We start from the raw sequence: 26,112 nt of genomic DNA on the forward strand, positions 1-26,112 counted from the left end.
ACAGTAAGAAAACCGAAACCCATACATATTTGGTACAACTATTTCCTAAGGAAGCATTGATCGGGAGAGAAGTGAATTCTGTTAATTTGTAAAATCCTTTCCAATGGGCCTAAAATTATGAAACTTATCGATCTATCAATCAAACTTTGTTGCAGGTTTCCACTTGTCATTCATTGTCAGATGGCTCCATGGCTTTCCCCAAAGTACATGTAGATCATAATAAGTCTGTAGGTGTGCACACAACACCTATCGTTTGTACAGTAACTAGGCAACTAACTTACATAACAGATTGCTAAGCTATATAGTGTTGACAAAGTGACAGGACACAAGTGCTACCCAGTAGCAATCAGTAATTCTGATTGGTGGGTTTAAACTATATAGGAAAAAAAACAGTGGTGTGTGTTAACTACAAACAACATTTAATGAGTAATTCCTTACAAAATGTTTAAACATTTTTAACCTAGATGGTACTGTTTGTTCAGTGGGGTGTAATACTGGTTTCAACAATAACATGACGGATAGCTAACTTCGGTATCAACAGATTTATATAAAAGTTATGTCCTGTACAGGGTATACTGTATGTAGTCTGACCCTGGTTGTCTGCTAGTAGCTACTTTTCTTTTCAGTACTTGTAGTCAACTACTAGTCATTATGAAAGACATCTATCCAGTTATCCTCTTAGATAATAAAACAAAGTCAGTAATGAATGCATTACAAATTCCAGAATGAGCCAGTCACCTGGAGAGGATGGTGATGCTCAGTTTACCGCTCTAGACAAGGAAGGTAGGTAGCGAGAATGCAGTTGTCATGAGGAGACAGGGAAGTGAGAAGTGAAGTAAATCTTGAAGAGCAGGATTATGAAACATTCAGCCATTCATCCCATATTTTTTAAGCCACTTACTACCCAACTGAACATTTAATCGGACTCAAGCACAATGTAGAGTAGAGTACAGTACGAACGTCAGAGTCTTGTAACTTCTGTGAAATGACACCAAGTCTGTACATACTGGTACTCTTCAGAGTTAGTTTATACAGCCCAGCTCAACATGGTACTATCTTAGCAATTAATCAATCAGAGTCATCATAAATAATACATTGGTAGCCTCCACCAGATATCCCAGCCAAGGCTCCAGCTTCCTCTTAGATATATAATATTACACATACATGTACAATGCTGTGTGGTACTGTAGAAATCCTTCTGATTCCCTATTACAACACACAGTTGAATAACCCTGATTTATGTTAACACTCACTGAACAGGTATCCTGTAGAGCCAGGTTTTATTAGCTTTGATACTTCAACAAGAGACCTGGTTTTTTTCTTTCACTTGGATCATGTGGGACAAAGTCAATAGCCCAGGGTAACCCTTTCTCTTATAGGCATCATTGACAGAATACTGAAGCAAAGTCCTTAGATAAACTTGCCCACTTTCCTTGAACACTATGAAAAGTGCTTGCTCACTAATGTTTGGGAAAGAGTTTATCTAGCGCATGATGCATACATACCATAAAGGCAATGTGCGACCCAGAGAGGAGATGTCAAGGGTCAATGGAGCTGCCTCTGGCATTTGATACAAATAATAACTCTCTGGTACTCAACATAATGTTACTGAAAACTGAGTGCAAAGGATCTAGTTAGTCCAGGGTAACATTTATGTTGGAGTCATGAAAGAGGAATACATTCCATGCAGCAGGACCCTCGTGAAATTTTCGGTGAAATTCCTACATACTGTATAAGTTTCAAGGTATAGTTGTCAACATTTTTACCTTTAAGCAAACAGGTGTCACATCATACAGTCAATAGTAGTTTGCACAGTATACATGTGTCTTTCTTGTGTACAAAATTGCTATGTACATCTTTGCACTTTAAATACAGAAATTTCATCACTTTTGCATTATTCCGTTTGGGATGCAATACTGGATAAATTATTCCGTGGAAAATTAGATGTACCATTTATTTGATACTATACCTGTACTTAAAATTAGTTTGGTGAACAACATCTTCATTCCAGGAGAACGTTTTTACTTTGGGGTCATTCCTGATCTTACATTATTTGAGAAACACTTCTACTGTAGGTTTGGCAAAATTATATCCTTGGCTACGAAATGTAAACAACTTGTTTAGAAAGAATCCCTATTCACAGTAGTTTAATAGCTACACCCCCACACTTGCAAAGACAACAGCATTTCCATGGTAACTGAACATCACTATACATAGAACAAAACTTGCAAACTCAAGAACAGATTACTATACTCAGATCAAATCTAATTTAAGCAACTCTGATAATCATGTACATTACTATAATCCTCAATGGCATGCAAAAATCTCTCAGTCAACAGTTTGTTGGCAAATATTATCACTCTACCATACAATAGGTTGGTATTAATCCTTGTATTCCTACTGTACAAATGAACAATAGCAACAAGCTGAGTGTACATCTGCTAATACAACACAACACAATACATACATACAGTACTACTACTACTGTAGTACTGTACAGTGCATGAGTGCACCCGTCCAACCTTTGAATAGTGTACTAATGAACATATTCTCCTGTATGTGTAGTTTCTGTTCCCTTTCGAAGGGAATGGTGATGCACACCCGACGATGATCACACAGTCACAGTCCCGATGCAAGGGGACTGGGTTTGAGAGCGGATCAGTCGTTCGGTAGTTTGGTTTTCGTGCCCAGGTTCTTTCCTGGGCGACTGTACTGACCTGTACACAAATCCTAAGTATTTTGAACAAACCAAAGACTTTCTATGCTCATCCCAGGAGCTGGTGTACAGTAGCCTCAGTAAGACTTGTAAAGACATAAGAGCCTGGGACATCAAAACAGGAATATAACTTGCACAAAAATTTCACATATTTGATTTTCATCAGTACAGCTTGCAGAACAAATCCATACATAGGTTGTACTGAACCTCCAGACCAGCTTCAAGTTTCATTCCTTTTGGCTAGGATTATATACAACTGTAATGTACTATATACAGTACATATAGACATGGTCATACTCCTGTGGGGGTACAGTATTGATGTACAGTAAGGGGAGTGGGTTGATAGTGGATCAAATGGTTTGGTTTTTATGCCCAGGCTCTATCCTGGGCGACTTTTCCTAAAAACTTAGGTGTACAGCAGGTTACCCAGGGGCATATGTCTGCAAGGGTCCATGAATGAAAGTCTTATCAACGTTGTTATGATACTGTACTATACACACAACATTGTCATGATCACAACATGTTCACAAAGCTGGGGCTGGGAGTGTATAGATTCGATGCAATTAAGACATTTGGATAGTTTGTACAGCTACTGTACCCAGGTTCTACTGTACAATACCTTGGCTGGCTTTTCTTCAATTTTAATTACTGTACAGCTGTAGTGCAGCACACTAATTGAACCCTTATATTTGCCATATACAAACTGGATGGCTCTGAATGGACTACGGTCAACCACGTTTACCGAACTTCAGCCAATTACAATCACTTTGTACCCGTGCACTATCCGATGCAGTGTTTAATATGTTGGCCTTAAAATACAGTAAGACCATTTCTTTCTTAAATACGTAGAAAGGCTTACAACAAGAGAGAGAGCCAGCAGATGAGGTGTATAAACTGTATAATGAAAGAACCTTACACTGACATTACATTATCAGATCTAGAGATCAATTCTAGTTGAGAACTTGAGAAGAGAGTAATGAAAAGTGCTCACTATTATGACATTTATTTCTTAAATATTTATCTTCCTTCATGTAACATTTCACTTGTACAACTTTCTGTAAGATCTTGACCTCAGTGGTGATAAAGTACCCTAACTGATAAATTGTACTGACATTCACGTTTCAGATGTACAGTACTTAGGCTTTTGCTGATGGCACACACACTTATTGGGTAGAACACTAAAACTGGCATACACAGTATGCACTATACATGCAATGCAGTTGTACAGCAGTAAGTAGACAGGCTGTGCACGTATAGTTGCTCGATATATCCTGGTAACATAATTACCACTTAACTGTACGCTTCACTGTTCATGCAAACAATTACCTTTTTCCTGTGAAGTTTGTTATTTTCTTAACTTTCAAAAGAATCGCAACACAGGACAGGCCTAACTTTTTATTTGGATTGAAAGTTACAGTAAGTACTGTACTGTACTGACAGTGGCACAAAATCAATAGTGACTATTGTTTTAACTGTTAACATTAGAGTATCTGTAACAGCTGAAATAGACATGAAATCAGGGCTGAGAATTGGCAGACTATGAAACTGGTTAAAGATTAAATTTATTGTCGGGCAACCGAAATTATCCTTGTGTTTGTCGGACAGACAACCAGTCAAGTTCCTGTCCCTTTAGACTTAGAGTGATTTGTAGGTTATTCCTTCCATTTTACAGTAAATTTATAAATCTTGTCGGACAAAACAATTTGCTGTTCAGTTGATTAGATAATACTTTATGTTCATGTCCAAGAAACAACCAGCGAACTTTTTAAACAACTGAGTGTGAACATGGCGATCCTTAACACATGTTTCAACATTGCATTTTATGATGAACTTGGTAAAATTTAAAAATATCAAATTCCACATACAGAAAGATGTTATATCAATTAATATACAAGTACAGTATCTTACAGTACAGTCTGTCACCTCAGTGTGAATACTGTATTACATACAAAGTACTGCCACATCAAGGTTGACATTATAAGCTGAAATATTGTGACATTTTGAAACGTTTTGCGACCTTTTCTGACATTTTGTACGCCGATGCTTATAAGCCCAACCTCAACGTGGCAGCACTTTAGGCCTACTGTACATTAATTTAAATGGTTTGGTCAATGTGACACTCCTATGCAAATAACGACCTTCAGTACTTCATAATGACGCCTAAAAGTTACCGACGGTGACTTGTTGAGCGTGACTGAGACTAATCAAAACATGCAGTTGATTTGTCAGACTGTATTATGCTATTGTGTACAGCACATCACCTGGTATTTAAAGTTTAAAGTGAAAGTTTAATGTTAACACATTTATGCCACAATACAATACAGAACGAAAAGAAAACTAAGCACATCACATTAAACCTATTGTACATACAGCAATGCATTCAGTTTATAGCAACAGAAAGTGAAAATGAATTAAAAATAACTCTTTGCTAAATCTGTAGATTGCTGCTGCACTTGCTTTCATGCCTTGTCAAACAATTTCTATCAAAGAACATTGGGAAACCACCTTGTTATGGTAAATCAATATTATAATTTACTAAATTAAATTATTACATAGTTTGCAATCTACCTCCTGCAGTTGAGATAATTGCAGTAATGTTACAGTAACTTTAGTTTAACAATATATCATATGACGTCACCAAAAGTGTGCAAAACTCATCAATTTCAGACGTTCCATGGGGACATGTTCAAACCAAAAGGATAATGAAAACACAGCAACACACTGAAATTTCTGACAAATTGCACAGCACAAGAAAGCAGAGAGTGTTTAACCCATTCAAACAAAGGATATGATTAAATAGTACTGTAGATAATGAAAGACTTTCCTGATCCACATAGCTTCAAATTGCTACAGTACTTGTAATTGAAAGATACCCTTGGAAGTTGATCAAATTGAGTTTAATTATTGTAGTCTGCATAGAAATGGAATCAACAAAGAACAAGAAAAGAAGGTCTCCATATGAGTGAGGTTGTTCAGTCTGCCAGCCATTTGCATCCTAACATTATTTTTAATGAACTGTAATAATTATTAGCCACTGTACAGTATGCCGGTCTTTGTTTTTACATCTGATTTACTGAACAGCAAAACAGTTGCTTAAATTTCAAAATTTGATATAAATCAATCAGTGGAAGTAGGACCCATGTATACGTACTAGCCTAGAGCCTGTTGGTATATACTGTAGTGTAATAGGCTTAGCTAGGGAACTAGTTTAACTTATATTGCTATTGCATGTTTTAGTGATCGAGTGTTTTAAACTTCCTTTCATAAAAGCTAGATATTGGTAGCCACGTGTGCAAATAACACAACCAGTCACTCCACCAGAAACAGGCAAACACTTATTTCAATCCACTGTCAAGATTTAAAATGCAAAGGGCTTAAAGCACATACAACGTAATAGTTCGATGTTACTTAGGCTAAGACTGTAACTTAGTAAGCAATAGGCTAAATGGCAAGCTGTTTGTCATAGCAATGTATCACTAGGCCAAAGACTGAAAACTTTCATCTATGCTTACCTGCCAAGCTCATTCAACACTTCATAATCTTTGCTAAACTCCCCGTCTCGATAACGGTCTGAGGTCCCTTCTTCTATTATGCGACGAATTATCATTGTTCACAAACTTGATGCAAATCCTAGGATAAGTTGTACAAAATTCTAGGTGCAACTGTTCTATCTAGACGTATTATGCATGCTATCCCTGCCAAGAAGGCACAACAAAAAGTTGCAATTTATCCAGAGCTGCAGTGGCAATAACCTGACACAATGAAGTGTGTAGGCCTAAATTACACTACAGCCTTGTACAGGTTAGGCCCTTCAAACTTAATAATGGAAATAAAATGTACTGTTGGCACGAAATATCCGAACTTTCAGAAATCCAAAGAAGGTCCTATTAGAATTTGGTTATCCCTTTGATACCTTTCCACTAGCATGAAAATATTCTTGCTCGGAAAGCATAATTTTGGATCCTGGGACTCGATTAATTTGTAACCGTTCGTTTCTTCTCCTTCTGTAGTATGTGTGTTTTTAAATTGAGAAAGTACAAAACACATGTTGGAGTTTAAATTACAGCTGTTATATACGGAAGCTTTGAAAAGTAATTTAGGATTTATATTTACAAATACAACTTCGCTAAAGAGTTTAAACTTTAAACGTAATGAATATAAGTTTAAATGAATACAATTTCCATAAATTTATTTATCCAAAAATACAGCAAGAATGATACGTTTAAATATATAATAGGACTTAATATGTTCAAATTGTTTCACCTAATGGCTTGCATAGATGTCCGTAGTTATAATTAAAATTGCACTGACAACACGGGTGAGTCATATGTAACTTCAAATGAACTCGGATTTCACCGGTATGTCTGCATGTGTTGTAGGTACGGTACATCTGCTTAATCGTTGTTCAGCTTGAAGCATTTTATCTTTAATTCCAAATTTCTATTTTAAAATCAGTGTACGGGCTATCTATTACCTTGTGTTTCAATACCATCCATGGGAAAATCCAACTATTCCTCTAAGCAAGGACCTTCTAAAAGGTGACGCTAGCAAATTTGCCGATTCCAGGGGGTCATATGTCCACTAATTTCGTGCGTTCTCGTTTGCTTAGACGATTTGTTAATTCTCCATATATACTACTTCGATGCTAAAATTCCATAGCAATGCAGTTTATTACTTTGGTAAGTCCAGGTACATAAAAAAGGAACGGAAAATTGATAATTTATATAATTTCGGATTTTATTTTCTTTGGGTCACAATAGTTCATCACACCCATGTCTAAATAGTTATCGGGCTCTAAATTCCTGCATCACTTCAATTCGGTTGGTTGGAAGAAATAAATAATCCTACTTTAGTGAAACTACCTTTCCCATAAATAAAGGTATATTGAAATAATTAAAAAGAACATTTAAAGGGCAACTGCTCATTAAATCTCACTGAATTGTCTCCAATGTCAACTGATAAATAAAATACCATAAAAACTGCTGCTTCCGTGATAACATTCACTTAGAGGGCAGTATACCAGAACTTTTGTCATTCCTGTTCTTTCACTTTAAACGCTTGGTTATCAGTATATGCGAGCTCCTTGACTGAATTCAATGTTCTTAATTCAACTTTCAGGGGAAATTAAGTAAATTCATATCATTTTTCTCTCCCCGATCTGATATTTTGGAGCTCTAAAGCTTTTCTGGGGAGCATCTTCATCCCATAAGACTAAATTCCTAATAAAAATTGCCAAGAATCTTACAGCTATTTCAATTAAGCTTAAGTAGAGCAACACTATTGACAAGAAATAATCAAATAACGTTTGACAGTGAGCAAACCCATAACAGAACTGACATTCAATTTTGGAAAAACGAAAAAAAAACATCTAATGTAAAAGAATATATATGCCAAGCATGCAAGCTTTAAAGTTATGAATAGCTCAGACTATTTCCTAGTAAAAAAAAAGTATAAAAAATACTTTTAGTGGATACTGCTCTTACCAATTCCCATGATAGGTTGTGAAATGAAGCCATTTATGCCAAACGTTTGATTTATGTATACTAAACCGTTTAGATAGTTGTTTTCAAAATTAACAATTAACATTTTCACCGACCACAAGATATTTATTATATAATATTAATGACGTATAGCCATTTGGGTATGAAGTCTTTATTGAGACCATGCTTGTATGAGTCTTTATTATAAGGATCCAATATTTTTTTAAGTATTCTGCGCAAGGGGAGTGCAATGCGATTAAACTACATTTCATATTTAGGTAGGTTAATGTTTTCTGCGGCCTCCAGAAAGCCCTTATATATTGTCCCTCAGATCCACTTGTTTGAGTTTTTTTCATTCTAGCTCTGAAATTATTACAGTCCTTTAAACTTAGAAGCCATGCTACGGGGAGTTGCTATTTAATTCTGATACTCCTGAAAACATGTCCGGTCCGGCCCGGTTTGAGACTTTCTATTACAATTAAAACCAAATAACGCTGTGATAAAAGTTTTTACCCGTCAAAAGAACAGCTTTGTTCAGGGCCGTAGCGAGCGGGGGGTGTGGGGGGGGTGTCACACCCCCCCCCCCCAATAATTTGGTCGCTGTCGGCAAATTTTGGGTCTGTCGGCAAAAGGAGAAAAGGTGAAGAGAGCGGAAGGGGAAGAAAGAAGGAAAGCTGAATAGAGAAAAGGAGAACGGGAGCTTCTTCCGTGCCAAATTTGACTTAAAATATGCACCAGATTGCATCTAAGGACGTTTCAAAACTAAAATCATCCCCTCCCCTTAGACCCCTCCCCCATTTCAGTCACCACTTCCAGATCCGTCGGCAAATCAAATTTGACTTAAAATATACACCAGATTGCATCTAAGGACGTTTCAAAACTAAAAATTTTCAAAAGGGGAGGGGGACACCCCCTCCCCTTAGACCCCTCCCCCATTTCAGTCACCACTTCCAGATCCGTCGGCAAATCAAATTTGACTTAAAATATGCACCAGATTGCATCTAAGGACGTTTCAAAACTAAAAATTTTCAAAAGGGGAGGGGGACACCCCCTCCCCTTAAATCCCTCCCCCATTTCAGTCACCACTTCCAGATCCGTCGGCAAATCAAAATCTCCACACCCCCCAACAAAAACCCCTTCGCTACGCCCCTGTCTGCCCATGTGGTGTCTTCACAATTAAATTTTTACGATACTGCATTTTGTGACGTCATTGATGAGAAATAGGTATACCGTCAGAAAGTAACTGCTATTTGCAGAGGTTTTTTTTTTATTTATGTGGTAGCACTTATCTGTTACGCACACGTTATGGCTCCCGCAATATCAATTGAACGATCACTGATCATAATGGATCAAAAGAAAATACTTTTTTATGTTATCATATTGCGCATTTTAGATAAGTTTAGGTAATACACGGATACTTTATCTTAAAGAAAGGTCAAGTAGAGCCAGGGCACGAAAAAAAAAATCAAATCGGAGCACTCTCCAACCTAGTCCCATTACAAATTTAAGACTGTAATCACGTGACCCTGAATGTGTTATACCTGAAGTGAAATATTAAAAGAAGGCCCAACATTCGAAAGGAAGCAAGATACTGAAGAAAATGTCTGCCAAGATAGAGTCTGGACACGAAAACCGAACAACTTTATTCACACTGAACATCGTATGCGAGCGATCTACTTTATACTGTGCATCTGACATGAACAGCTACAGAATCTTAGCCAAAAAGAACATAGATGTACAGCGCCACCATTACTATTTATTCTTTCAATAATATACAGTTCTACCATCTTACACAACTCCATGTGTACCGGTGTAGTCAAATTTCGTTAGTCCTGCTTTAAATAATGTTATTGGTCTATCACAGTCATTAGAAATGATATCCTTACAAAAATAAACATTTGGTTTTGAAAGATTTGAAGTAATTTATGGAAAGAACGAGTGCATTGAGTTAAAATTATTGTGGTAACTCGTTAATTTGCTCAATAGAGTTTAGTTTACGTTCTATGTATCGTGAGTATTTTGTCGTAGTTGACATCATTGTCAGTGCATATTAGAAAGGTTATCCTTATTATTTCAGACCGCCGCAACATTGTGCCCGAAAGTGTAAAAAAAGATTAGCATTTAAAAGGGTTCACACAAAAATCAAAATCGCATTCGAACATCGCTAGTATGATTACATTTTGCATCGCTACTTTTGCTTACATTGCAAAAGCGAAGGAAGCGTTAAAGTCATGGGTTATACCGAGAAATAAGGAGAATTTCGCACACTTACATCGGGATGTGATTTCGATCCTACTTCTGTTTAGGTGCGGTTATCCGCCACACATTATCGGATCGCATAGCCCTTATTTTCAGCTCTTTTCTTTATTGTAATGAGAAAACCTATCAAAATATCTCATGTAGAAGACGCAGAAGGTGAGGCCCCGTGAAGCACTCTTAAATTTCCTTCCGTTGGCTCTTATGGGTAAATATAAGTGGTATTTAACAGAGAGAGAGAGAGAGTGTCTAAAAAAGAAAATCATAACAAGACAAAAAGACCGTGAAAATTGTAAACATCAAAAGATCCACCGAAGTGCAAATAACTGAGGTAACGAAAGTCTTTCATTATGAATCGACATTATATTAAATGTTCTCAAAACTTAACGTATATTCTAAACTCCACTTTGCATTCGGAATCGGTTTCTCGGCAAATGCAAAAATTTGCTTGGTCTTTCTTTTCTATTTTCTTGATTCCCTACTGGAAACTCTCCCATGCAGCAGTCGTTTGTTTCAGTTATGCATATGCATGAAATATATAAGAGAATATGACGCCATGACGTCACAGCTGCAGATTTGAACAAATCATAACATTTTTGTATCAACTCAGCATCCTGCTATAACAACTAAGTGTTTTTACCTTCATACTTCACTTTAAATATACAATAACGACAATTGACGATATCATTTATAACTTTGTAAAGTTCATCTTTTCCTTTTTTCAATGAAAGTTCAAGGACGACGAAATGTTTTTAATTATACGCATAATGGATGTTATTATAGCCTCGCGTGACACTAAGAGAAATTCAAGATGTTTCCTTTGATGAATCGACGAGTGGGTTCTTATGTATAATTGACCATAAGTATTCGCCATTTTGAGGGCCAGATAAGAAACATGAGACCATACGATCTAGGTTAATGAAACTTTCTTTGAACATACGCTCCAAAATAGTTATTATCGTTTTCTTTTACCTTAGCCTGAAATGTCAAAACACTTCGTTCAGAACATTCATCAAAATGTCCCTCTGGATTTGGAAAGGCCTGCTTCCAAATCGACATTTTACTTGCCAGTTATGTTGTTTAATGAAGCAGTGTTTGGTATTGTGTCCCGAGTAAAGAGTCGAATACATTCTTTCATAGGGAGAAAGATAACATGTATTTTTCTGGATGTAAAACTGGGCTATCACTGCTAGATACATTTGCACGGGTTAAGTCTATGCAACAAGGAACTTGTGGAGAAAATAGTATAGCTTCAGGTAAACTATAGTTGAGGTTGGTTGGTCGACAATGTTACAAAGCCGCTATATCCTGTGAAGCATGTCCCGAATTTAACACAATTGATGACACCATAAGATACTTTCTAGATTTTTCAAAAAATGAAGATTTGATGAGCGAGTAATGGTCAATTTGCAACATTTCGTCGCCCAGATACTTTTCATTGTAGTATTAATCACAACTTAAAGATACATTGACAAAAAATAAAACAAACAAACAAACAAAACATTATACTTCTATTCTACTTCATTGTTTGTAACTTAACTTGACTAGCCAAGCTTATTAACTAAATACATGCTGCTTTAAGATATTAACGTGTGGTAAATTGCGGATTGTGAGAGGGATGATCTGTAGTAGAGAGGATGGGTGGAGGATGGGGACAGATATAGGTACATCTATGCTCTATTATAGATACAGGTGTTATAAACCTACAGCAGCACATTTTAACCTCATGTTATCTTTATACCCTCAGTTAGATGAAAGAAAGACGAACGATAAAGTTCAGGACATTTTCAATGGATGGAATATTATACTAGCAGATTGTACGACAAAACGTTCACTGACGCCATTCAGATATATTGGTCAGTTTGACACTCCCATCTAAATGACAGACGGAGGCACTTTACTGTATAGCAGGGGTGGCCAACGTGGATCGGGACCCGCGCATGCGCTTCTTCAATAAGATAATGAGCTGCTCGCGAATATAGGTTGAAACAGCTCGTGTTTGCATCACAATTACTAATATAAGAGGTTTGATTAATTGACAACTTTGTGTCTCGTTGCTTTAAAGCATATGAAGATTCATCGTGTGTGACTCTTATACGTTAAGCAAACTTGGCCTGTCTGCTATATAGGGACAGACGGTGTCACACTGATACTATATGTACTAATGCGTTATCAATCTGTCCGTTTTAACAACAAGAGTGATTTCAATTATATCCTTTTAGGCCTCGTCAAAACTGTATTTAACATTAAAAAAAAAAAAATGGCAGTTTTTAGCATGTTTATTGACAATGCCTAATCTATGCAAAGAACCTTAGTTTTGGGGCCCGTTTTACAACCACTTGATCGGAACTTCGTTTATGGTATGACGTCATGTCACTCATTTGAGATGTACTTTAAAAAGCTATATTTTTTTAAGAGTATTTTCGTGCCGTTTTTTAAAGAACAGAGAGAAAAACGTTAACAATCGGAAAATACTTTCATGGCTGTAAGAGGAAATAGGCGCCTCTAATGCAAGAGCGATGACAAGTATAGTCAAGTGGATGGCTTAGTAACATAATTGACAATAATTTGAAAGGCAAAAGGAACGAAAAATCGACCAGAGGGGCTTTTGCGGGCCCCAACATTTAAATCGTTTACACGGGAAAAAAAATCTTGAGTTAATAGATCAAGATTCGATGATTGCAAAAGTCACTTTTCATGTATAGTTTAGTATGGAAAAAGATAGGTGTACGAAGGAAATTGAATGATGCAGTGGGTGGAAGGGTGGGGAAGGTGGAAGGTTGGGAAGGGGTACACAGGGAGGAAGTTCGCCGTGGGCTGATACACGGAAGAAGAAACTCAACAACGGGGTTGTGACCTCCAAATAATACACAATTAATCGGAGTTTACACCAGTCCCAGGCTTGCCTAAGAATAATGAAGCCACACCCCTCCCCCTCAGCCCTCCCCAACCAGTCGGGAAAAAGGTTGTCCTTGACATATGACAAAAGTTTATTAACGTGACGTGAAAGCTTCTAAGATGGACAGTACACATTTCACAAATTTGTCGAGCACGGGTTGAAATACAACAAATCTTTTTGCTAGAGTTAGTTCAGTATATTGTGATAACAAACAATCTCAATAGATATGTTCTTAACCATACGATAAATTAGTCTTATGATTTATCCTTATTTTATTTTCGGTAAAAAGATTACTTTTCTTCTTATCTCTACCAGAAAATTAAATTGGTAGAAATCAAAGAAACAGGTTAAATAAAATCCATATCTAGCTAAGTTACGACTTCAATCAAAGGTATTACAGGGCAAAAGATAAAGTATATATAAACTATACAGAAAACCAGAATGTGAAACGCATTGAGGTTTCGATGGCTTCATTGCACTAGACTTCTGCTCCTTCAGAAATAGCTGTTACAATATATAATGTTATAGAGGGCGTTCCATGGCACGACACACATATGACTTCAGTCGGATCTTGTCATTGGTCATATTATAAACAGGCCTTTGTGAACCTGATGTTACCCTTCTTATCCCTCCCTCTCCCAGACTATCAACCCAACCTCCACCTAGTATCCTCGTTATGTTCTCCATCCACCGAATGGACGGGAATTAGGCACATTTTAAAAGTCTGGTTACTTCCGATATATCTGATAACTCATTTTGTCTTTGTCAAGTTCAACAAATATTGAATAAAACATTTTTTTTTAGTTGAATACGAAAGAAAACGTTGCCAAATTTGAATAACTCCTGCAACTGACCTTTAATACATTTAGAGTATTTTGTTCCTGGTACATGAGAGTCTATCTATACAGCCTTTGCCATTAACAGTTGGTAAATTGACGCATTAATTGTCTCATATAATGTGCTCATGTCTATTAGAGGCCTTATCGGGTGAGTTAGTGTACATTTTAGATTGGTGACACCGCGCTGACGTCATATTCGTGATATATATCTAAGTCAACTGTCGGTAGTGTGTATGCTGGTTTATTACGGCAAATATCAACATGATTTCTTCTCAAGCCTCGGGGGAGCACAGAGAAACTAGAAAATATGAGGGTCGCCCAAAAAAAGAAAATAACAAGAAAGGGAGAAATTGCTAAATTGCGAATTTTATCCGAGTAAATCCATTCCGTTTGTCTAAAAGGAGAAAATTTATTTGCGTAAGAGAAGTCATTTATGATATGAGGTGAAGGATGATGTACAATGTATTACTAGAATGCTAGCAATGAGTTAAATTTACTTGAGGAACATATATACCCACCTCGAGGCAGACAGAATATTACAAAAGTTTCTTAAGTACAATGCGTAAACATAGAACATAAATATGCGGAATAAAATATACAGTCGCGGTAATTCTTCAACATCGCTTCAAAGGTGGTAAAATATAACACCAGTTTGCATATAAGCACGATATGTTTTTAACAAACTCCCACTAGGCCCCTCCCCTGGATGACATAACATCTTACCCAGCCCAATAATAAAAAAAAAGTGGTCGCCAGTGACCATGAAAAGTTTTCAAGATAGGCGTTAAGTAAAGCTTAATTCTCCGACTCTTAAAACGGGGGTGAAAAACTTGGCTTTGTCCGATCACAGCACGAAGACTGGTTACTTGTCTGTAGGCTTAACTGAAAGCGGATTCTGGTATAACTTGGTCGGCAATTTACCAAAAATTATTTAAAATAAGATTGCAAATGAACGAAATCCCAGGGAAAGTTAAAGAACAATTAATTTATTAATTGGATTGGATTCTATAAGCATCTCGTCGCCAAGAGTCTTCATTTTCACATTAGTACTAATCTTAGTAAAATGACACATTTGACTATTTTCCAAAATTTTAAAAATTTTCTTTTTTTGCACTTCATTATTTCATATGAAACTTGACTATATTCAAATTAATGAGATAGAGATTGTCATGGGACTTAATTATGGCATATAGCATCTGAAATAACCTTAACTTAAGCAACGATTGTGATATTGGGAAATTATGACGAAACGAAAAGAATATTTAATTATTATTTTTAAAGGTTACAGGCAAACCAATAGAGCGACAAATCTCCAAGAAAATTCTTTACCGAATAAGTTGCTCGACGAATAACTTTATTCTCAATTCACCGAATTGATAGGCCCCATGCAGTTATTACACATACACTCAAGGTGAGGCACAAAGACGCGCGCACACATTCCTTTGTAAATCGTGTCCCGGTATAAACTTACGTCAGAGAAGTTATTGACCTGTACCGTCTCCTAAATGAGTTTGAACTTTTATTAAATGTGAGGAAAATGTCAACAACATTCATTGAAAGTAATACGGTTCATATAACTCACTGCAATGCCGCAGCTATTCAAGTCGAGTGTACAGACCTCGATTACATGGACGTATATTAAATGATATGGGTATACATTTCATGCAGGGTTTTGTATATACTAATGCTATGGTGTATTAATCCGTCATTGCACATAATTCAACTTGACGCAGCTGTCACTACTGGTGACCGATTCATTCAGTCAAAGAGGAGATCACGTCTCTAGTTTTATGATTTTTGTTAATTACGATGTCATAACATGTCACAGACACATGATGAAGGTTTAAGATCTCATCATAACGACCCATGAATGTTATGCGCTTCATTACATGGCAAAGTAATTAAATGTTAATCAAAATATTTTATGCGTGATATGTTATATCTCATTGGAAATGATCGTACCACAGAGCAACGCAATTTGGCGAAATGAAAACGTTTGAAACGTGTATTTCTGATCTATTCATACCATTCTGGACTAATTCATATATATATATATATATATATATATATATATATATATATATACATATATAGAAAATATAAGGACAACATGTAATGCCTTTAAATCCAACATAATATTTAGAATAGATATAACTACACGCTACACAAATTTTCGGACACCCTGGTCCTTCGTCAGGTGTAAAAAGATATTGTTTTGAACAGACAGGTTTCTCTGCTCTCTTACCATTGAAAAAAGTGCTACCAAAAAAGTATAACACATGGTTCTACTTCATATAGTGGAATAGAGCGGACTTTGCATGCAATCAACGAGCAATTGACCAATCAAAGGACCAGAATAGAAGTAGGTGTTGTATAATAGCCTATATGAAACATATACTTTTTAAATGAGATTACCACGTCACACTATACACCCGCCATGTGGCAATGATTAAAGTAATATAAATATTAAAATAGTGTTTACCATAGATTGGTGTCATTGTTGCCATAAATCACGACGTAATAAATGTCGTAATATATGTAGGTCTGACGCCACATGGGGGATAATTTAGTATACTGTACAACCACGCACTGTAGATATTGTAATTAAGGTTAGGTTTATAACTTGTCCTTTGCAAATATAAATTGTAAGGTGACCTTTCCAAAATTAGGCCTATATTATACTTGCAGATAGGCCTACAAACCTAGTTATATATAGGCCTGTTTGTTCTTCCGTATGGAATAATAGAAGATAAAAGCACATATACTATAATGTAGAAGAGCGGAATTATATTCAAGAGGTATAAAAAAAGAACATCTAAAGTCGGTTTTTCTTCTGTTAAATGTATCACACTGTAGGTAAGTCTATGTGACGTATACATTTTTTTAGCATGTCATGGGTGTTCGAGGGGTTGTGTATACCACAGTTGCCATCGATACTGGTGTATATAACTAAGCCGTTATGTCTAGGCTGGAGAATGTTGCGGTGATATGATATGTTTGTTAGGCATTTCATGTATCCAGAATATAAAGTGTCTTTTAATGACGCGATGTGGGGTGAGGTGGGGTGGGGTGGGGTGGGGGTTGGGGCGGAACTGGAGGAGAGGGATGACATTTCCTTACCGATGATATATTTGGTATTCGCTGTAGGCCTTATTTTATACACAATACATACAAGGCACATATCATAGGCATGTAGTCTAATTACACGTCATTGGTCAGTTGAACAAAAAATGAATAAACATTTCCAAAGTACACATTCTTTACTACATCATCCAATCCTTGATTTGCCATGCCTGACGAGAGAGACAGAGAGCGAGAGACATATCAGGGGTATGTAGCCCCGGGTTCAATTATTAGGGGGCCATGGAAAATATTAGGGGCCAGAGAAAAAAAAATGGGAATACGAATAATGTTCTCATGTTCATAATAGGCAAAATGAAGAGTGCAAAAAAGGGGGGACCCAGTGACATAACTGTCCCCGGAAATGGAACTGGTTCACGAGGTCTCAGCTCGTACATACCCCTTCCCGTTTGTGTTATGTACACTGGCATTATGGGTAAATTGTCACACCTCAATGGATTCAACGGATGAAGGAGAGGGGAGACGGAAGGTGGTTTCAGTTTAATGAATCTGTCCATTGTAATTTACCATGTCTTTTATATGAAGGTATTCTGCAGGTGCCTGCATGCAAATACACAACGTTTCTTCTAACATTTCTATACATATGACGTCACTACCACTTTTTACCTCGCATCTGTCTCAGCGGTGCCTTCAATAAGGCATACTATAGTTTTAACCATTTCCCTACATTTTCGGTTTTGAATTTGTCACCCTGTATTTGCAAGAAAGTTTTTGATATCCATGATTCAATGTTGTCGATTTGAGTTCTGTTTCTTGTTAATCTTGTTTGCTCATGTTATCGTCCTTACATGACATTTGAATTCAACTTTTCACTCACACGAAAAGGATATTATAAACATCACATTGTCAATGATGTGTGTGATTTATGGGTTGCATATCGAGGCCGTTAAGCTTGGGGAAAACCCCTTATATTTTAATCCGTCTATATTCCCGTTAGTTATGTCTTACATGCATGATATAAACATAACATCTAAACTGAACTCTTGAAAGAAAGCAAAAATTTAGAAATGTAATTAAGTTGGAAATAATATCATCGGCATTACAACTCTCTCGTATACCGTATTGATTTAAATGGTTTTCTTTTCAGCAAAAACCAAACTTGCTTTTCCTTGAAAAAGGTTTTTACAATCGTGTCAGATGGGAAACGTGATATAAAACCAAAACAAAGGAGGTTAGGGGGAGGGGAGAGGGAGGGGGATTGGGGGAGGGGGTGATTTGCTACCTCCTTTGATGCGCTGCCAAAAGTCGTATCTGTTGGAAAGTTTTGGACTACGTTGAATGACTGGCATTTATTTTGTTGGTAGATGAATAATACTTCGCGTTCGAGCAAATTTATTGATCCCAATTAGCTTCTGCGAAACACGGCATTGAACATTAATACGCCATCTCCTGTCTCTCTCCACTGCCCCCCCCCCCTCCATGTTTATGGAGGAAGGCAGACACACCCTTAGGAAATGTGCTATGTAATTATATGCTCTTGGCATAGGAATATCGTAAACGAGAAGAGGTATACACGAAAAGTACAATTAATCTAATCTAGAAATTAGTCCGCATTTATTATTCAACCCTTTTATAGTCCGTATACAACTAGCTGACTAGCTCGAAATATTAAAGAAAAACACAAGTGTCCATATTATCGCTGACTTAACGTTACCGGTGTTACTACTTTTGCTTCATTTCGACAAGATCTTACAAAAATGGAATATTTTGGTTGAAAGGATGACTTGAAGCAGACTTTTGTTGGTGAAATGTCATTATCCAACGAAACGTGTGGGTTAAGTCATCTTTCTCATTTTTTGGGTGTGTGGGGGGGGGTGGGGGGTGGGGGGGTTTAATGCATTCACCTTTAACATGTTTAATGTCTGGAATAATCATTGCAGACAAACGCGGTGATGACGTCATCTAACTTCTCTCTTCAGATGATAAGTTTTAGTGTCAATATACTTCACTCGATCGTATTATTAAACGCTTCTTTCAGCTTCATAACAAACACCGTTTTTACCACCGATGAAAATCCAACAACATTATTTTTTTTATCAACAAATGAATTATTAAGTTGTAATCTGAGGCAATGAATAGGCTTTATATATGTTTACTGGTGTTTCCTTGATTTTAGGATTCTGCGGATTTTCAGGAAATTTTGTCCCCACTTTCTTTCCAGTCCAGATCTGGTATATATAGGTTACGTGCGCCAAACAAAGGTTCCCGTGAGTATTCTGTGATTAATGAGCCTTCGAATCTTGAACCGCGTTTTCCGAAATATGGCAATTAATATCGAAATGTGAAACGCACTCATCGTTATCACTGTTATGAAACTATAAATAACGAATATATATATATATATATATATATATATATATATATATATATATATTAATAACTTGGCCAATTCATTCTTTGTTCACCAAACTAAGACAAATAATTCACGAATGCAGTATCATATATAGCCGTGTAGACACTACTGTCACAAGTATTTAGCATTCATTTCTTCTTCTCATTCATCAATCACGAAAACAAAGACAGTTTTGAAAACGTAAATAAAATGAACTAATCGTGAACGAATCGCAATACTATACTTTGTAGCTATAGAAGAGTATATATAGCACACCATGATCACTCACCTGTAAATATGAATAAAAGTCAAATGTCATTTGAGACGATTTATCGTTATTTTCTCACCAATCCAAGAGGCCCGATGAATTGCTCGTTGCCGGGCAGTCATGTTTATTATCAACCACGTGACAATTTGTCAATATATTTGTAACATCTGATGAAAAGTGTGCTGAACTTTGTGTTGTGTACAAGAATGAAAATAAAACCGTCACGGCACGGGGTGGTTAACGAATATTTTCTCTCTTTTGTTAAAATAAAAACATTGAGGAATTCAAAGTAAATTACGGTATAGTTAGTTGTCGTAATGGAAGTGGATATATGGTACAATATGCACAGCATAGATAAATGGGGAAAATATGTGACATGTTCCATGTGACGTAATTCATTGATAAAATCTTCTTCAAGGTAAACAGTTAGCGTCTGACGAAGAACCTGCTAAGATTGAAACCTCAGGCCTTTTTACTTTCATATATTTTACTTATGGAGGCTTTTCACAGTAGCTATAAGCTGTTTGTTGACATGTTTTCTGTCTTGATAGTCATGTGTGTTCTCAGTAGGTCCTTGCACTTGTGACATTAGGTGTGCATTTCCTTACACCGCAAAACGCGGTTACCCCACCGTATACCGAAATAAATAAACTAATTGGCATCGTGAGTCACGGACAAAATAGTGATTCGTTGCTGAGAAGGGTGGGGCTGGGTTATGCCCTAGCAGCATGTGTGCATTGATTGCAGGCAAAACAGTGTGACGATTCGACGGTATCTGCATCTATTCCACAAATCATTTAGAACTATTCAAGTCGATTCAACATATCAATTGCACATTCTCAAGAAAACCGTAGATGATGCTAGCACGAAAATTGAAACTCGTGCTTACCCCCAGACAGACTTATCTCTGATAGACCAGAAAATAAATTGAAATTAATAAAGTTTTAATTCGCTGATGTAACCTGCAGTAACGTCGTATTTAAAGTCAAGAAAACCCATCATCAAAAAGAACGAGATATTTTAGAAGACGCCGTCTCCGTTATTGTTCTTGGAACTCGGCATGGTTTGATATGAACAGCCTGTGGTGTTTGCATCCCTTGACCTGTTATTCGGAACGGCATCACACATGTGCACAGTTTGAGTCAAAGAAATATTTTAGTGTCGGCGAACATAACATTGCGTATATAACTTACTTCATGCGTATATTTTCTATATATACTTGACATTTCATTTATAGTGACCGGTGTATATCCTAATCAATTCGGGGGTGGGTGGTGGGGTGGTGGGGGGGCGGAGGGACTTGTCCTTATACGATCGTATAAGCACAATATTGTTCGAGGAGGCTGACAACGTTACCGAACACAGATAGATGGAACATTATCTGAGCCCCCCCCCCCCAACCACCATCACATCCTGTCTTCACACCCAAACCCCTTTACCATACTCCCCTCCCCCCTATATGTCTCGTAAACAACGTAAATTAGAATTTAATAAATTATGTATCTGCAGAATCATATTTTATTCTTCTACGGTTTGTCAGAGGCGGCTACATCGGATTTTTTTTATATTTCTAGCTTGGGATTTCACCTCCCTCTCGAAAAAGGTCACCATTACATTTTGAACTGAACGAAGCAACGCAAAAGAAGAAATAAATGTATATATAACGAAACATGACATTATTATCCTGAGACAATCACAATAAGATTGATTATTTTGATATGATCTAGCATTCCAATACAGCGAACCATTTTGCCCGGCTACATAATGTAAATTAACCAAATTTCTGTTAAAGTTTGCTTATAACGCAAATAAAACATCACGTTCAATAACATTCTTTATGCCGCACTACCTTCACAACGATCTGATGACGTAAGCAAAATTCGCCTAACTGAATGTTTACAACTTCTCATAATTGCATGTTCTACAATGTTGAAGCAATTGTAATTCATAGATACGTCCTTCAATATCGCCGTTAGCAACGTACATCATACAAGATCGAGTGTTTGCCTACCACTTCATCTGTTACTGCTAACATTGGCCTATACCGTCACTAAAAATGTAAAGAAATGTTATGGGGCCAAAGTTTCCACAACCTTTCTATCCCTTGTATTTATATAATCTTTTATAATACTAATGTTATAATAAATTAGGAATTGTTCCGGAAAGATTCCTACGTAGTTTATGAAGTTGAGTTATAAGGGTAGCGTGTTTATACTCATCAAAAACTAACGACCTGCTGAGACCTATAGGCAATTCAGCCTCTACAAATCAAGAACCGTAACACACGTTTGAACAAAATGCAATAAACATCAAGCAGGTGCTCGATAACAACACATAAGGTATATCGTGATGTAATTTATGTACTTTTTAATATAGTTGCATCATAAAAGAGTGTCTCAATAACAAATTAGGTTCGTTTTCTTTTCCGTTTCTTTTTTTTCAACTAGATATGCTGCATGGTAACACGCATTCTTCCATTAGAACCATGTGGTAAAACGTAAATTTACCTTGTAGGAATATGGATGTACCCTCTGTCACCCCCCCTCTACTACCCCCCCCCCCATCACAAACAAGTTATTGCTTGTCCTATGACGCTCACTACATGCATATAATGTGCGCAAGAGGGAAGCAACTGTGTCCAAAGAAAGGGAAGAAAAATCAATCTTGCCTATAGGACGTTTAATGACATGTTCAACGTTTAGCGAAAGACATCACCCCAGAAGCCAAAGAGGTAAATAATATAGACATAAATAAAAGTAATATTTTATCAAATTCTACCTGAGGGCAAATGAAATTCAATTTAAGAACATTGACCCAGAAGCCAAATTTTAGATCACGAAATTCTTTCTCTGTGTTAAAAATTATTAAAGTAAACTATATATAGATCAAGTTTGGGTAGGATACTTTCTAGAATTCACTCGGAGGTGGAGACTGAAATAATTCTTTGAAAGAGTAACAAAGAGTGAATTGTCCCTCGAATTTAGGGAGTAAAGACACATGATTCGTATTACAAAGGACAACAAGAGAAATATACACACAAAAACACTGTTATTATTTAAAACAATGACATAACTGTTATTTCAATCATGACTTCCTCTTTATGTGCAACATTTAATGCATAATTTCCACATGACAGCATCAGGATTGTGACGTCATCATCACTTAGATCATGAGAAAATAACCATGGAGACCATATCGCTTGCATTGAGTGCAGTGAAGGAAACCATACAATGAGACACATGCATTCTGTAACATCAAAACATTTTGCCGTCCCAGGCCGCTATAGGTAGCAGACAAAAATCGCGCCTAATTTCACGAGGCAACTGTGATGTAGCCGATGTCTGCCATATTTTATTACTGACAAGCAACCTCATGTATATGCATGTGAAATGTCATGTGTTTCGCGTGAATAATTGTTGTTACATATATTGAAAAGAGCGTTTTGTATAAAGATTTTGTGGCATCAACTTGAAGTTTGCCACATGTAGGTCTTGCCATATAGTGAGAAGGGTAAAACGTTTTGCCTTAAAGGAATCAATTAGTTGAATGGGCAACCTTCGCCCTCCGAGAGCAATGAAAGTTTGACATCTACCTGATTCTTAGTTCTGCGCAAACCCTTCTTTCCGGTATAAATATAAGGCAATAATGTGACCCCTTCGATTATTGTCACCACTGCTCAAAATGGTATCACCAAATGACATAACATCCAAAATGCTGCAAAATGATTCTTGAAGATTTTAATTTCCAACGGAAAAACCGTCCCTATTGTAACAAGCGACCTGTGGTAAACATACCAGTCACGTGACAAATTGCTTTTGCCACTAACTCACTTTCTTGATATTAGCTTATTCTAATTTAGATACAATGTTCAAGAAAGTAATATAACAGAGTCCATAGAATAAGCAACTTAAAAATAAAAACTTAAATATTCATCTTTATCAACAAATCTTAAAAACAGACTTTTCAATTATTGATAAGAATGGCGATGATATTTGTTCAGGTTTCTTGGCAGTGTAAAATTCTACACACCTTCTCGTAATTACAAGACGAGATTAAAGAAGAATTTTCTTGATGGTTGCTAGGTATTATGACGTCATGTATGCACACGCCACTTAAATGCTTGTGATAATTCTCTCGGTTACGTTCGTTTGAAGATTTTCATCAATTCTGTTTAAGTAGTATTTTCAGTTTTCGTCGGCATATTTACCAAACTGACCTAGCATTTCTAAAAAAAGATTACAATTGATCAAATTCATTGCAGGTTTTATTTGATGAAGGTTCGCTCTTGAGTAAGGAATGAATGAAATTCAAAAAGCAAAAAAAAAATAAGTAGGAAATATGGAAAGCAAACCTTTTACCGGTAATTCATTGTTTGAAATTAGACTTGAATAGTCAAGCTAATGAATGAATTATATTTTTAAGGTTTTTTTTTTTCTTTGTGCCTGAAATAACGAAGAAAATTATATCAAAACTTAAAAAATCTGCATTAAAAAAACAGCCGAAATATTTAATGGTACCCATCTTGAACAAGCTTAACAAATATGACATTATCGAAATTAACTGTTTCAATTGATTGTTCATACAGATAACTTTTCTTTCGATATGTTCATTACCTTAATTCAACATACTGATTCTTGTCCGTTTGTGCTTTTATCATAAATTTCGTTTCGAACTAGCTGTGACTAGTTTGCTCTACTCGTTATATGTTGAAGGATCGAGATATTTTCTTTGTATATAATGTTTGATGTAAATTAAATAGGCAAAGCACGTACGGTTGAGAACAACATTCACTTTTTTAAGCAGATAGCTGTTATATATCAATTTATTTCTACTTTGCGAACACATACATATACATACATACACACAGACATACATATACCTACATAAATATCCACAAGCATAATTTTTTAAATTTCGAATGAAATATCTTCAGTTGTCTGTACAACGTCAGTCTTGTTCTGTGGAGTGCTACTTGCAACGTCAAAAGGGCCAATTTTCGGGTGTTTAAATCTTTCGGTATTCTGCTTTAAAATGCTCTCAGTACTCTGAGATACTACAATATAGCCAGTGACGACATGTTCATGAATAATTTCAACAGCAATAATAGAGAGGTTATGAGAGTAATAAGAACTTATTGTCAAGTTATAGTTTTAATTTCTCCTCATAACTTATTCCCATCGACCGCTCTTATGTACGACAACATGTCACAAATCTCTGCGTTGTCACACTACACTGGCATATTTGATGAGAGGCCCTGGAATAGATATAACGCAAGTTACTTCTGACTTGTTTTGGTTTGTAACAGAATTAGTTTCAAGTATAGTTTTCGTGATCTTTCCGTCAGAAGAGGCCAATGATTTTGGATCTGTGGCATAAACTTACTAACTTGAAAGATTTCGAAGCCGGCAATATGTGGCAATTAATTTTACGTCTAGTCAACGGAAGATTTAATATGAGGTACATGCAACCTGTAGATTCGAAGTTTCCTAATTTGTCTGGAATGTTTGTTCAATTGTTTTAATTGCTAAAAGAGGCCCAGATTGTTTTAATTGCCCAAAAGGGGCCCAAAACTAAGCATAAAAGTAAGAGAAACAGCTTCAGGAATTTCTGCATGGGGAAATATTCTTCTTACGATGGTTTTGTGCCTTAGCTTTCTGTGACTCTTGTGTATATCGATTTATCGATACTGAATTCAAACAAACATGTAATCGCTTGATATCTTGAAATAACCTTGTTTATACCCAGATACAGGTATATAGTTGTTAAATAGTTGGCAATATCCATACAGATGAAACTTCGGTAATGATATGTAAACAAATTGATACGTACGTGATGTCTTAATAGGAAGATGTGTATACTCAAATATAGGTATATAGCTGTTAATTAGTTCACAATATCCATATACATGACACATCGGTAGCGGATATTTAAATTTACAAGTACATCTCCCTCTCAAGATATCAAGTTCGGAGGAAGATGTTTGTACCCAAATATAGGTGCACAGCCGTTGACAGTGTGGCAATATCATTAACGCTTCATATAAATGACACATATTATAAAGTAATATAACGACTTTATAAGTGCGTGTCTTGAGTGGTACATATTAATGATTATTGTATTTTTCAAAAAGACGTGCAGTTGCTATAGCGACTGAACTTACTGAAAAAGTGAAAAAGTTAGT

General features: G+C 36.4%; 1 protein-coding gene across 1 annotated transcript in view; it reads right to left on the reverse strand.

Annotated features, from left to right (window-relative positions):
- LOC139958437 (death-associated protein kinase 3-like) overlaps positions 1-6,737 on the reverse strand; it is a 51,609-nt gene extending 44,872 nt beyond the window's left edge. Inside the window, exon 1 of the mRNA XM_071955518.1 lies at positions 6,229-6,737. Within this exon, the coding sequence (XP_071811619.1) occupies positions 6,229-6,323 (95 nt within the window). The 5' untranslated portion in view covers positions 6,324-6,737. The remainder of the gene's footprint in view (positions 1-6,228) is intronic.
- Between the last annotated feature and the right edge of the window lie 19,375 nt (positions 6,738-26,112).

This window comes from Apostichopus japonicus, chromosome 18 (assembly GCF_037975245.1).
Source record: "Apostichopus japonicus isolate 1M-3 chromosome 18, ASM3797524v1, whole genome shotgun sequence".
Taxonomy (NCBI): Eukaryota; Metazoa; Echinodermata; class Holothuroidea; order Aspidochirotida; family Stichopodidae; genus Apostichopus; species Apostichopus japonicus.